A 15752-nucleotide genomic window follows, 5' to 3' on the forward strand; every position below is an offset into this window, starting at 1 on the left:
TAGACAGCAGTTGTAGACGTTTTTAGACAGCAGTTGTAGACGTTTTTTTTAGACAGCAGTTGTAGACGTTTTTAGACAGCAGTTGTAGACGTTTTTAGACAGCAGTTGTAGACGTTTTTAGACAGCAGTTGTAGACGTTTTTAGACAGCAGTTGTAGACGTTTTTAGACAGCAGTTGTAGACGTTTTTAGACAGCAGTTGTAGACGTTTTTAGACAGCAGTTGTAGACGTTTTTAGACAGCAGTTGTAGACGTTTTTAGACAGCAGTTGTAAACGTTTTTAGACAGCAGTTGTAGACGTTTTTAGACAGCAGTTGTAGACGTTTTTAGACAGCAGTTGTAAACGACGTTTTTAGACAGCAGTTGTAGACGTTTTTAGACAGCAGTTGTAAACGTTTTTAGACAGCAGTTGTAAACGTTTTTAGACAGCAGTTGTAAACGTTTTTAGACAGCAGTTGTAGACGTTTTTAGACAGCAGTTGTAAACGTTTTTAGACAGCAGTTGTAGACGTTTTTAGACAGCAGTTGTAGACGTTTTTAGACAGCAGTTGTAAACGTTTTTAGACAGCAGTTGTAAACGTTTTTAGACAGCAGTTGTAAACGTTTTTAGACAGCAGTTGTAGACGTTTTTAGACAGCAGTTGTAAACGTTTTTAGACAGCAGTTGTAAACGTTTTTAGACAGCAGTTGTAAACGTTTTTAGACAGCAGTTGTAGACGTTTTTAGACAGCAGTTGTAGACGTTTTTAGACAGCAGTTGTAAACGTTTTTAGACAGCAGTTGTAGACGTTTTTAGACAGCAGTTGTAAACGTTTTTAGACAGCAGTTGTAGACGTTTTTAGACAGCAGTTGTAGACGTTTTTAGACAGCAGTTGTAGACGTTTTTAGACAGCAGTTGTAGACGTTTTTAGACAGCAGTTGTAGACGTTTTTAGACAGCAGTTGTAGACGTTTTTAGACAGCAGTTGTAGACGTTTTTAGACAGCAGTTGTAGACGTTTTTAGACAGCAGTTGTAGACGTTTTTAGACAGCAGTTGTAGACGTTTTTAGACAGCAGTTGTAGACGTTTTTAGACAGCAGTTGTAGACGTTTTTAGACAGCAGTTGTAAACGTTTTTAGACAGCAGTTGTAGACGTTTTTAGACAGCAGTTGTAGACGTTTTTAGACAGCAGTTGTAGACGTTTTTAGACAGCAGTTGTAGACGTTTTTAGACAGCAGTTGTAGACGTTTTTAGACAGCAGTTGTAGACGTTTTTAGACAGCAGTTGTAGACGTTTTTAGACAGCAGTTGTAAACGTTTTTAGACAGCAGTTGTAGACGTTTTTAGACAGCAGTTGTAGACGTTTTTAGACAGTAGTTGTAGACGTTTTTAGACAGCAGTTGTAGACGTTTTTAGACAGCAGTTGTAGACGTTTTTAGACAGCAGTTGTAGACGTTTTTAGACAGCAGTTGTAAACGTTTTTAGACAGCAGTTGTAGACGTTTTTAGACAGCAGTTGTAAACGTTTTTAGACAGCAGTTGTAGACGTTTATTACACAAAGAAAGAAAGACAAACGTTAACAATAGTCTACCGTAGATGTGAGGAGACCAGACGTGTGGAACACGATCAGACCGGCTGCACCACTGTCCTTGACAGGCATGTCTGGGATGAGAATGACATGAACATAGATTTACCTGATAGAAAAGTAAACAGTGCATTCGGAAAGTATCCAAACCCATTTTTCTACATTTGGTTACAGCCTTATTCTAAAACGGATTAAATAGTTTTTTCCCCTCATCAATCTATTCACAACACCCCATAATGACATCACAATACCCCATAATGACATCACAATACCCCATAATGACATCACAACACCCCATAATGACATCACAATACCCCATAATGACATCACAATACCCCATAATGACATCACAATACCCCATAATGACAAAGCAAAATCAGGTTTTTAGACATTTTTGCAAATGTTTGACACACCTGTATTTGGGGAGTTCCTCCCATTCTTCTCTGCAGATCCTCTCACGCTCTGTCAAATTGGATGGGGAGCGTTGCTGTACAGCTATTTTCAGGTCTCTCTAGAGATGCTAGATCGGGTTCAAGTCCGGGTTCTGGCTGGGCCACTCAAGGACATTCAGAGACTTGTCCCAAAGAAAGAAGCGTTGTCTTGGTTGTGTGCTTAGGGTCGTTGTCCTGTTGGAAGGTGAATCTTCACCCCAGTCTGAGGTCCTGGAGCAGGTTTTCATCAAGGATCTCTCTGTACTTTGCTCTGTTCATCTTTCCCTCAATCCTAGTCTCCCGGTACCTGGTGCTGAAAAACATCCCCACCACCATGCCTCACCGTAGGGATGGTGCCAGCTTTCCTCCAGACATGACGCTTGGCATTCAGGCCAAAGAGTTCAATCTTGGTTTCATCAGACCAGAGAATCTTATTTCTCATGGTCTGAGAGTCCTTTAGGTGCCTTTTGGCAAACTCCAAGTGGACTGTCATGTGCCTTTTACTGAGGAGTGGCTTCTGTCTGGCCACTCTACCATAAAGGCCTGATTGCCAGAGTGCTGCAGAGATGGGTGTCCTCCTGGAAGGTTATCCCATCTCCACAGAGGAACTCTGGAGCTCTGGACCATCAGGATCTTGGTCACCTCCCTGACCAAGGCCCTTCTCCCCCGATTGCTCGGTTTAGCCGGGTGGCCAGGTCTAGGAAGAGTCTTAGTGGTTCCAAACTTCTTCCATTTAAGAATAATGGAGGCCACTGTGTTCTTTGTGAACTTCAATGTTGCAGAAATGTTTTGGTACCCTTCCCCAGATCTGTGCCTCAACACAATCCTGTCTCGGAGCTCTACGGACAATTCCTTCTACCTCATTGCTTGGTTTTTGCTCTGACATGCACTGACAACTGTGGGACCTTATATAGACAGGTGTGTGCCTTTCCAAATCATGTCCAATCAATAGAATTTACCAACGTGGGTGGACTCTAATCACGTTGTAGAAACATCTCAAGGATGATCATCGGAAACAGGATGCAGCTGAGCTCAATTTCAAGTCTCATAGCAAAGGGTCTGAATATTTATGTAAGTAAGGTATTTCTGTTTTCAAAGGGTCTGAATACTTATTTAAATGAGGTATCTGTTTTTTATATTTTATATATTTTCTAAAATAAAAAAACTACTGTTTTCACTTTGTCATTACGGGGTATTGTGATGTCATTACGGGGTATTGTGATGTCATTACGGGGTATTGTGATGTCATTATGGGGTGTTGTGATGTCATTACGGGGTGTTGTGATGTCATTACGGGGTGTTGTGATGCCATTACGGGGTATTGTGATGTCATTACGGGGTGTTGTGGTGTCATTACGGGGTATTGTGATGTCATTACGGGGTGTTGTGATGTCATTACGGGGTGTTGTGATGTCATTACGGGGTGTTGTGATGTCATTACGGGTTGTTGTGATGTCATTACGGGGTGTTGTGATGTCATTACGGGGTATTGTGATGTCATTACGGGGTATTGTGATGTCATTACGGGGTATTGTGATGTCATTACGGGGTATTGTGAAATTATTTATTTAATCAATTATGGAATAAGGCTGTAACGTAACAAAATGTGGAAAAAGTCAAGGGGTCTGAATACTTTCTGAAGGCACTGTAATTAGCACACATAGAGATCCTCAATCTCTAGAGATTTCATCCTGCAAAATGTCAAAGAAATAAAGGTTTAGGCTGTAGGATGGATCAGTGTTAGACATTTTGCTCATGGCTGCTAATTCTAATGCATGCCCTATAATAGTACACTAAATTATGTATTTGGCACCTCATTGATCCTTTGTTACACATCAAATACAGTATATTGACGAACAATTTACAGATATTGTAGCAGACAAATAATACTCAATTGACTAAACTGATTTCAATAGAATTGAAATATATTGATTTTCTAAATGTAGACATCTCGGGGGTTTTTCATTTGAAGCATATTTTTAGCCTTGATCCGATTGCAAAGACACTGACGACAACTTTGTATTTGTAAGTTAACTTCGTTCCAAACGTTGTAGGCAGTCACAGAGAGACATATAAACAGCTTGATTCTACTGTGTGTTTAGCAGAGATGTTCTGTGTATAAAGGGATGTGGAAGGACCAAAAACAACCATCTAAGAAAACACTTATCTGGTTCTTACAAGTGGTCTGAGGTAGTCTGTAAATAAGGAGGGTTTCAGTGCAACTTTACTAATGATGGTTTTGGGAAACAGATCGGAGAACGAAGGTTCTAATGAGGAACATAAGACTTAAGATGCTTTTGGGAAACCTGTCCCGGCTCTGCTTTGCATACTGTGTCCCACGCGCGCAGGGCCGTATTAAGAAGCCCTGGGGCTTCCGTTCGGTTTATTAATTAACTGGTGTATTTTGAACATTGAGAGCTCCTGTGGTTGGATAAAGAAATGCAATAACTGAAAAAAATAGTGTATTTTGTTGGTGTTGTTCTGCCTCTTGGGCCCTAATCAGTTATCCAATAAAGGCAGGGGGCCCAGTTACCCACGTGGGCCCCGTACCTCCTCTCCTACCACCCTCTGATGATTAGCAAAAAATACAACAGAATACATACACACTTCTTTTGCTTCCACTTGGCCCCCCCACGGGCCTGGGTCCCTTTTGCTTCCACTTTTGCTTATAATGTGTTAATACACTAACATGAAGAACACACTGAAGGGGGTTATAATGTGTTATAATGTGTTATAATGTGTTATAATGTGTTATAATGTGTTATAATGGGTTATAATGTGTTAATACACTACCATGAAGAACACACTGAAGGGGGTTATAATGTGTTATAATGTGTTATAATGGGTTATAATGTGTTATAATGGGTTATAATGTGTTATAATGGGTTATAATGGGTTATAATGGGTTATAATGGGTTATAATGTGTTATAATGTGTTATAATGTGTTATAATGGGTTATAATGTGTTATAATGTGTTATAATGTGTTATAATGGGTTATAATGTGTTATAATGTGTTATAATGGGTTATAATGTGTTATAATGTGTTAATACACTAACATGAAGAACACACTGAAGGGGGTTATAATGTGTTATAATGTGTTATAATGTGTTATAATGTGTTATAATGTGTTATAATGGGTTATAATGTGTTATAATGTGTTAATACACTAACATGAAGAACACACTGAAGGGGGTTATAATGTGTTATAATGTGTTATAATGGGTTATAATGTGTTATAATGTGTTATAATGTGTTATAATGTGTTATAATGGGTTATAATGGGTTATAATGTGTTATAATGGGTTATAATGTGTTATAATGTGTTATAATGGGTTATAATGTGTTAATACACTACCATGAAGAACACACTGAAGGGGGTTATAATGTGTTATAATGTGTTATAATGTGTTATAATGTGTTATAATGTGTTATAATGTGTTAATATACTACCATAAAGAACACACTGAACGGGGTTATAATGTGTTATAATGTGTTATAATGTGTTAATATACTAACATGAAGAACACACTGAAGGGGGTTATAATGTGTTATAATGTGTTATAATGTGTTATAATGGGTTATAATGTGTTATAATCGGTTATAATGTGTTATAATCGGTTATAATGTGTTATAATGGGTTATAATGTGTTATAATGGGTTATAATGGGTTATAATGTGTTATAATGGGTTATAATGGGTTATAATGTGTTATAATGGGTTATAATGGGTTATAATGTGTTATATGTGTTTAGAAATTATAAATGCTTTTAATCGTTTTCTTCATTCTTCACAATGTGTATTAGAGCCATTTTGCATAAAGGAGAGAAAATGTATAGAAAATGGTTAGTATGTATAGAAATGTATAGAATATTCTTAGCACTGTATATAGCCTCTCTACTGTATTTAGCCTCTCTACTGTATATAACCTCTCTACTGTATATAGCCTCTCTACTGTATATAACCTCTCTACTGTATATAGCCTCTCTACTGTATATAACCTCTCTACTGTATATAGCCTCTCTACTGTATATATCCTCTCTACTGTTATAGCCTCTACTGTATATAGCCCCTCTACTGTATATAGCCTCTCTACTGTATATAGCCTCTCTACTGTATATAGCCTCTCTACTGTTATAGCCTCTACTGTATATAGCCTCTACTGTATATAGCCTCTCTACTGTTATAGCCTCTACTGTATATAGCCTCTACTGTATATAGCCTCTCTACTGTATATAGCCTCTCTACTGTATATAGCCTCTACTGTATATAACCTCTCTACTGTATATAGCCTCTCTACTGTATATAGCCTCTCTACTGTTATAGCCTCTACTGTATATAGCCTCTACTGTATATAGCCTCTCTACTGTATATAGCCTCTACTGTATATAGCCTCTCTACTGTTATAGCCTCTACTGTATATAGCCTCTCTACTGTTATAGCCTCTCTGTTATAGCCTCCCTACTGTATATAGCCTCTCTACTGTATATAGCCTCTCTACTGTATATACTGTATATAGCCTCATTACTGTATATAGCCTCTCTACTGTTATAGCCTCTACTGTATATAGTCTCTCTACTGTATATAGTCTCTCTACTGTTATAGCCTCTACTGTTATAGCCTCTCTACTGTTATAGCCTCTACTGTATATAGCCTCTACTGTATATAGCCTCTCTACTGTATATAGCCTCTCTACTGTATATAGCCTCTCTACTGTTATAGCCTCTACTGTATATAGCCTCTCTACTGTTATAGCCTCTACTGTATATAGTCTCTCTACTGTATATAGTCTCTCTACTGTTATAGCCTCTACTGAATATAGCCTCTCTACTGTTATAGCCTCTACTGTATATAGTCTCTCTACTGTTATAGCCTCTACTGTATATAGCCTCTACTGTATATAGCCTCTCTACTGTTATAGCCTCTACTGTATATAGCCTCTCTACTGTTATAGCCTCTACTGTATATAGCCTCTACTGTATATAGCCTCTCTACTGTATATAGCCTCTACTGTATATAGCCTCTCTACTGTATATAACCTCTACTGTATATATCCTCTCTACTGTATATAACCTCTACTGTATATAGCCTCTCTACTGTATATAGCCTCTACTGTATATAGCCTCTCTACTGTATATAGCCTCTACTGTATATATCCTCTCTACTGTATATAGCCTCTACTGTATATATCCTCTCTACTGTATATAGCCTCTACTGTATATATCCTCTCTACTGTATATAGCCTCTACTGTATATATCCTCTCTACTGTATATAGCCTCTACTGTATATATCCTCTCTACTGTATATAGCCTCTACTGTATATATCCTCTCTACTGTATATAGCCTCTACTGTATATATCCTCTCTACTGTATATAACCTCTCTACTGTATATAGCCTCTCTACTGTATATAGCCTCTCTACTGTATATAACCTCTCTACTGTATATAGCCTCTACTGTATATAGCCTCTCTACTGTATATAGCCTCTCTACTGTATATAGCCTCTACTGTATATAGCCTCTCTACTGTATATAACCTCTACTGTATATATCCTCTCTACTGTATATAGCCTCTCTACTGTATATAACCTCTCTACTGTATATAGCCTCTCTACTGTATATAGCCTCTCTACTGTATATAGCCTCTATACTGTTATAGCCTCTCTACTGTATATAGCCTCTATACTGTTATAGCCTCTCTACTGTATATAACCTCTCTACTGTATATAACCTCTCTACTGTATATAACCTCTCTACTGTTATAGCCTCTCTACTGTTATAGCCTCTCTACTGTTATAGCCTCTCTACTGTATATAGCCTCTCTACTGTATATAGCCTCTCTACTGTATATAGCCTCTCTACTGTATATAGCCTCTCTACTGTTATAGCCTCTCTACTGTTCATAGCCTCTCTACTGTTATAGCCTCTCTACTGTATATAACCTCTCTACTGTTATAGCCTCTCTACTGTTATAGCCTCTCTACTGTATTTAGCCTCTCTACTGTATATAACCCCTCTACTGTTATAGCCTCTCTACTGTTATAGCCTCTCTACTGTATATAACCTCTCTACTGTTATAGCCTCTCTACTGTATATAGCCTCTCTACTGTATATAACCTCTCTACTGTTATAGCCTCTCTACTGTTATAGCCTCTCTACTGTATATAACCTCTCTACTGTTATAGCCTCTCTACTGTATATAGCCTCTCTACTGTATGTAGCCTCTCTACTGTATATAGCCTCTCTACTGTATATAGCCTCGCTACTGTTATAGCCTCTCTACTGTTATAGCCTCTCTACTGTTATAGCCTCTCTACTGTTATAGCCTCTCTACTGTAATAGCCTCTCTACTGTATATAGCCTCTCTACTGGTATAGCCTCTCTACTGTAATAGCCTCTCTACTGTATATAGCCTCTCTACTGTATATAGCCTCTCTACTGTATATAGCCTCTCTACTGTTATAGCCTCTCTACTGTTATAGCCTCGCTACTGTTATAGCCTCTCTACTGTATATAGCCTCTCTACTGTATATAACCTCTCTACTGTTATAGCCTCTCTACTGTTATAGCCTCTCTACTGTATATAACCTCTCTACTGTTATAGCCTCTCTACTGTTATAGCCTCTCTACTGTATATAACCTCTCTACTGTTATAGCCTCTCTACTGTATATAGCCTCTCTACTGTATATAGCCTCTCTACTGTATATAGCCTCTCTACTGTATATAGCCTCTCTACTGTTATAGCCTCTCTACTGTATATAGCCTCTCTACTGTATATAGCCTCTCTACTGTATATAGCCTCTCTACTGTATATAGCCTCTCTACTGTATATAGCCTCTCTACTGTATATAGCCTCTCTACTGTATATAGCCTCTCTACTGTATATAGCCTCTTTACTGTATATAGCCTCTCTACTGTTATAGCCTCTCTACTGTATATAGCCTCTCTACTGTTATAGCCTCTCTACTGTTATAGCCTCTCTACTGTTATAGCCTCTCTACTGTATATAGCCTCTCTACTGTATATAGCCTCTCTACTGTATATAGCCTCTCTACTGTATATAGCCTCTCTACTGTATATAGCCTCTCTACTGTATATAGCCTCTCTACTGTTATAGCCTCTCTACTGTATATAGCCTCTCTACTGTTATAGCCTCTCTACTGTATATAGCCTCTCTACTGTATATAGCCTCTCTACTGTATATAGCCTCTCTACTGTATATAACCTCTCTACTGTATATAGCCTCTCTACTGTATATAGCCTCTCTACTGTATATAGCCTCTCTACTGTATATAGCCTCTCTACTGTATATAACCTCTACTGTATATAGCCTCTCTACTGTATATAGCCTCTCTACTGTATATAACCTCTCTACTGTATATAGCCTCTCTACTGTATATAGCCTCGCTACTGTATATAACCTCTCTACTGTATATAGCCTCGCTACTGTATATAACCTCTCTACTGTATATAACCTCTCTACTGTATATAACCTCTCTACTGTATATAGCCTCTCTACTGTATATAGCCTCTCTACTGTATATAACCTCTACTGTATATAGCCTCTCTACTGTATATAACCTCTCTACTGTATATAGCCTCTCTACTGTATATAACCTCTACTGTATATAGCCTCTCTACTGTATATAGCCTCTCTACTGTATATAGCCTCTCTACTGTATATAGCCTCTCTACTGTATATATCCTCTCTACTGTATATAGCCTCTCTACTGTATATAGCCTCTCTACTGTATATAGCCTCTCTACTGTATATAACCTCTCTACTGTATATAGCCTCTCTACTGTATATAACCTCTACTGTATATAGCCTCTCTACTGTATATAGCCTCTCTACTGTATATAGCCTCTCTACTGTATATAGCCTCTCTACTGTATATAGCCTCTCTACTGTATATAGCCTCTCTACTGTATATAGCCTCTCTACTGTATATAGCCTCTCTACTGTATATAACCTCTCTACTGTATATAACCTCTACTGTATATATCCTCTCTACTGTATATAGCCTCTCTACTGTATATAGCCTCTCTACTGTATATATCCTCTCTACTGTATATAGCCTCTCTACTGTATATATCCTCTCTACTGTATATAGCCTCTCTACTGTATATAGCCTCTCTACTGTATATAGCCTCTCTACTGTATATAACCTCTCTACTGTATATAACCTCTACTGTATATATCCTCTCTACTGTATATAGCCTCTCTACTGTATATAGCCTCTCTACTGTATATATCCTCTCTACTGTATATAGCCTCTCTACTGTATATAGCCTCTCTACTGTATATAGCCTCTCTACTGTATATAGTCTCTCTACTGTATATAGCCTCTCTACTGTATATAGCCTCTCTACTGTATATATCCTCTCTACTGTATATAGCCTCTCTACTGTATATAGCCTCTCTACTGTATATAGCCTCTCTACTGTATATAACCTCTCTACTGTATATAACCTCTACTGTATATATCCTCTCTACTGTATATAGCCTCTCTACTGTATATAGCCTCTCTACTGTATATAACCTCTCTACTGTATATAACCTCTCTACTGTATATATCCTCTCTACTGTATATAGCCTCTCTACTGTATATAGCCTCTCTACTGTATATAGCCTCTCTACTGTATATAGCCTCTCTACTGTATATAACCTCTCTACTGTATATAACCTCTCTACTGTATATAACCTCTCTACTGTATATAACCTCTCTACTGTATATAGCCTCTCTACTGTATATAACCTCTCTACTGTATATAGCCTCTCTACTGTATATATCCTCTCTACTGTATATAGCCTCTACTGTATATAACCTCTCTACTGTATATAGCCTCTCTACTGTATATAGCCTCTCTACTGTTATAGCCTCTCTACTGTATATAGCCTCTCTACTGTATATAACCTCTCTACTGTATATAACCTCTCTACTGTATATAGCCTCTCTACTGTATATAGCCTCTCTACTGTATATAGCCTCTCTACTGTATATAGCTCTCTACTGTATATAACCTCTCTACTGTATATAGCCTCTCTACTGTATATAGCCTCTCTACTGTATATAACCTCTCTACTGTATATAACCTCTCTACTGTATATAGCCTCTCTACTGTATATAACCTCTCTACTGTATATAGCCTCTCTACTGTATATAGCCTCTCTACTGTATATAACCTCTCTACTGTATATAGCCTCTCTACTGTATATAGCCTCTCTACTGTATATAACCTCTCTACTGTATATAGCCTCTCTACTGTATATAACCTCTCTACTGTATATAACCTCTACTGTATATAGCCTCTCTACTGTATATAACCTCTACTGTATATAGCCTCTCTACTGTATATAACCTCTACTGTATATAGCCTCTCTACTGTATATAGCCTCTCTACTGTATATAACCTCTCTACTGTATATAACCTCTCTACTGTTATAGCCTCTCTACTGTATATATCCTCTCTACTGTATATATCCTCTCTACTGTATATATCCTCTCTACTGTATATATCCTCTCTACTGTATATATCCTCTCTACTGTATATAGCCTCTCTACTGTATATAACCTCTCTACTGTATATAACCTCTCTACTGTATATAGCCTCTCTACTGTATATAGCCTCTACTGTATATATCCTCTCTACTGTATATATCCTCTCTACTGTATATATCCTCTCTACTGTATATAGCCTCTCTACTGTATATAGCCTCTACTGTATATATCCTCTCTACTGTATATATCCTCTCTACTGTATATATCCTCTCTACTGTATATATCCTCTCTACTGTATATATCCTCTCTACTGTATATAGCCTCTCTACTGTATATATCCTCTCTACTGTATATAGCCTCTACTGTATATAGCCTCTCTACTGTATATAGCCTCTCTACTGTATATATCCTCTCTACTGTTATAACCTCTCTACTGTTATAGCCTCTCTACTGTTATAGCCTCTCTACTGTATATATCCTCTCTACTGTATATAGCCTCTACTGTATATAACCTCTCTACTGTATATAGCCTCTCTACTGTTATAGCCTCTCTACTGTATATAACCTCTCTACTGTATATAGCCTCTCTACTGTATATAGCCTCTCTACTGTATATAACCTCTCTACTGTATATAGCCTCTCTACTGTATATAGCCTCTCTACTGTATATATCCTCTCTACTGTATATAGCCTCTCTACTGTATATAGCCTCTCCTACCCTACACGAGAGGTCGAGCGTCCACATCTACAACTGGCACTAAACGTTTGAATTGGTATTCGTGAATAGATATTAAAAGTTCAACAACAACAAAGTTATTCAACGAGTAGGCCTAGTAATCCTGTTTAGAAATGGGCTAAACGAAATATCTCGATTGAGCTGAAGTCAGAAAAATAGGTGGCCTAAACTTGCAAAACTCAGGACGAAGACAAGGGGTGCTCTGTAGGCTACTCACGGTAGGATTTAGCCCCGGTTTGAGCCCCGGTTGCTTTGCAGCACGGAGAGTAGTGCCCGCTCCGTGCCAGATCTCCCGTCCCGGTCTGCTGCTTCTCCGGAGAGTAGCCTCGTGTCCCGCCGTTGTCAAGGTGATGTCACACAAACCGAGTTAAATGTCGGAAACATTATTTTTAGACTACTTTGTGATCGTGTTAATTATATGGTACCGTACAATGCCTCCCCCCATCCCCATATGATCCTTAACAAATATGCACAAATATAACTCACTATCCACAAACAAACACCTGTTGACTTGTATTTTGTAAACCAAGATTGTTAATACATGCTAAATGAGCAGAATAACCAGTTTTCCTTCGTTATAAATAAATAAAAGCATTTTTTTGTGTGTGTGTGTGTGTGTGTGTGTGTGTGTAGTATCCAATAATTTCTAAACAACACTTTCCAGGTAAAACTGTCGAATCTGCATGTGTGGCTCAAATTACATCTCTGGGTCTGTTTTCATTTTGTCAACAGAATTATGGAATTAACATTACCATGATGTCACTGACCCCAGCGGACACGCGCGTAGCGTGTGCATGTAGATTTAGTCCATCCACACCAAACGTTTTCAGGACACGCAGGTTGAAATATCAAAAAGAAGTCTGAACCAACTATATTCATTTGGGGACAGGGGTCGAAACATTCGTGGACATTTAGCTATCTTGCTGTTGCTAGTTAATTTGTCCTGGGATATACAAACATTGGCTTGTTATTTTAATTGAAATACACAGTCTTTTTGTTTCTGTATTTTTGTAGAATATTGACCCACTTTGAGTCACACAAAATCGTGTGTTCTCTACTCCCACAACTAATCCACAGATTAAAGGGGAATCCTAGTTAGTTTCTAGTAATATCTCCTAGTCCTCTTCTTCGTTTTTGTGGATTTTATATAGAATTGGCAACAAACTTTAAGGTTCATTACTGCACCCAACCGGAGTGTGGACGTCATGCATCTTTCAATCAGCCATGTGGGTATATGCTCCTAAAGACCAATGAGGAGGTGGGAGAGGCGGGTCCTGCAGCACGTCAAAGCAACTCAAATAGAGCCACGTTCTATTTCAGCACCTGGCGTTGCAGATCGGTGTCAATCAGCGCCATTTCAGATTAGGGAGGACGATTTTATTTAAATGAGGGCGATTTTATTTAAATGAGGGCAATTTGATTTAAATGAGCACGGTCTTATTTCTATTACATCATATTGGATGACTGTCATTCATATTCCATTCACCCAGTTCAATGTAACAGTGACAGGTTTAGGTTACTGTCATTCATATTCACCCAGTTCAATGTAACTGTGACAGGTTTAGGTTACTGTCATTCATATTCACCCAGTTCAATGTAACAGTGATGGGTTTAGGTTACTGTCATTCATATTCACCCAGTTCAATGTAACAGTGACAGGTTTAGGTTACTGTCATTCATATTCACCCAGTTCAATGTAACAGTGACAGGTTTAGGTTACTGTCATTCATATTCACCAAGCTCAATGTAACAGTGATGGGTTTAGGTTACTGTCATTCATATTCACCAAGCTCAATGTAACAGTGATGGGTTTAGGTTACTGTCATTTATATTCACCCAGTTCAATGTAACAGTGACAGGTTTAGGTTACTGTCATTCATATTCACCCAGTTCAATGTAACAGTGACAGGTTTAGGTTACTGTCATTCATATTCACCCAGTTCAATGTAACAGTGACAGGTTTAGGTTACTGTCATTCATATTCACCCAGTTCAATGTAACAGTGATGGGTTTAGGTTACTGTCATTCATATTCCATTCACCCAGTTCAATGTAACAGTGACAGGTTTAGGTTACTGTCATTCATATTCACCCAGTTCAGACAGACAGACAGACCTGGAGGTGTGGAGGTCATTGTCCTGTTGAATGTCCCACTAAGCCCAAACCAGATGGGATGGCATATCGCTGCAGAATGCCGTGGTAGCCATACTGGTTAGGTGTGCCTTGAATTCTAAATAAATTACAGACAGTGTCACCAGCAAAGCACCTCCACACCTCCTCCTCCACACCTCCTCCTCCTCCTCCTCCACACCTCCTCCTCCACACCTCCTCCTCCTCCATGCTTTAAAGTAGGAAATAGACATGCAAAGATCTTCCGTTCACCCACACCTCGTCTCACAAAGACGCGGCTTGGGGGTAGAAGACGTTCATCTAACTGCACTGTCCAATTTACAGTAGCTGTTACAGTGAAAGAATACCATGCTATTGTTTGAGGAGAGTGCACAGTTATGAACATGAAAAGTTATTAATAAACCAATTAGGCTCATTTGGACTGTCTTTATATAGAAATTTGAACAGAAATGCAATGGTTCATTGGATCAGACTAAAACTTTTCACATACACTGCTGCCATCTAGTGGCCAACATCTAAAATGCACCTGGGCTGGAATAATACATTATGGCCTTTCTCTTGCATTTCAAAGATGAGGGTACAAAAGAACAGTTGTTTTTTTCTTTGTATTTTCTTCTACCAGATCTAATGTGTTATATTCTACTACATTCATTTCACATTTCCACAAACTTCACAGTGTTTCCTTTCAAATGGTACCAAGAATCTGCATATTCTTGCTTCAGGGCCTGAGTTACAGGCAGCTAGATTTGGGTATGTCATTTTAGGCTAAATATATATTTTTTTTAAAGGCGCCAATCCTTAAGAGGTTTTAATGTAATGTAATTATCCATAGCCTATATTCTATCAGCTATGAAGTGTATGCATGGAGAAGCACAGTGCATAGCTGCTGGGATGGTGAAACTACAACTAGGCTGCATTACACACTGCAGTTGGTATTCCAGCCCCGAATGGCTCTGTGTCTGCCTAACCAATGGTGTGCTGTGTCTGCCTAACCAATGGTGTGCTGTGTCTGCCCAACCAATGGTGTGCTGTGTATGCCTAACCAATGGTGTGCTGTGTCTGCCTAACCAATGGTGTGCTGTGTCTGCCTAACCAATGGTGTGCTGTGTCTGCCTAACCAATGGTGTGCTGTCTCTGCCTAACCAATGGTGTGCTGTGTCTGCCTAACCAATGGTGTGCTGTGTCTGCCTAACCAATGGTGTGCTGTGTCTGCCTAACCAATGGTGTGCTGTGTCTGCCTAACCAATGGTGTGCTGTGTCTGCCTAACCAATGGTGTGCTGTGTCTGCCCAACCAATGGTGTGCTGTGTCTGCCCAACCAATGGTGTGCTGTGTCTGCCTAACCAATGGTGTGCTGTGTCTGCCTAACCAATGGTGTGCTGTGTCTGCCTAACC

The 15752-nt window shown here is 38.8% G+C and overlaps 1 protein-coding gene across 1 annotated transcript in view; it reads right to left on the reverse strand.

The window, feature by feature from the left end:
- Positions 1-12834, reverse strand: part of fam228a (family with sequence similarity 228 member A) — a 33442-nt gene extending 20608 nt beyond the window's left edge. Inside the window, exons 1-2 of the mRNA XM_042301130.1 lie at positions 12447-12834; positions 1565-1635 (exon numbers count right to left, since the gene is read on the reverse strand). Coding sequence (XP_042157064.1) covers positions 1565-1633 — 69 coding nt within the window. The 5' untranslated portion in view covers positions 1634-1635; positions 12447-12834. The remainder of the gene's footprint in view (positions 1-1564; positions 1636-12446) is intronic.
- Positions 12835-15752: the final 2918 nt, after the last annotated feature.

Source organism: Oncorhynchus tshawytscha, linkage group LG18 (genome assembly GCF_018296145.1).
Source record: "Oncorhynchus tshawytscha isolate Ot180627B linkage group LG18, Otsh_v2.0, whole genome shotgun sequence".
In the NCBI taxonomy this organism is placed as follows: Eukaryota; Metazoa; Chordata; class Actinopteri; order Salmoniformes; family Salmonidae; genus Oncorhynchus; species Oncorhynchus tshawytscha.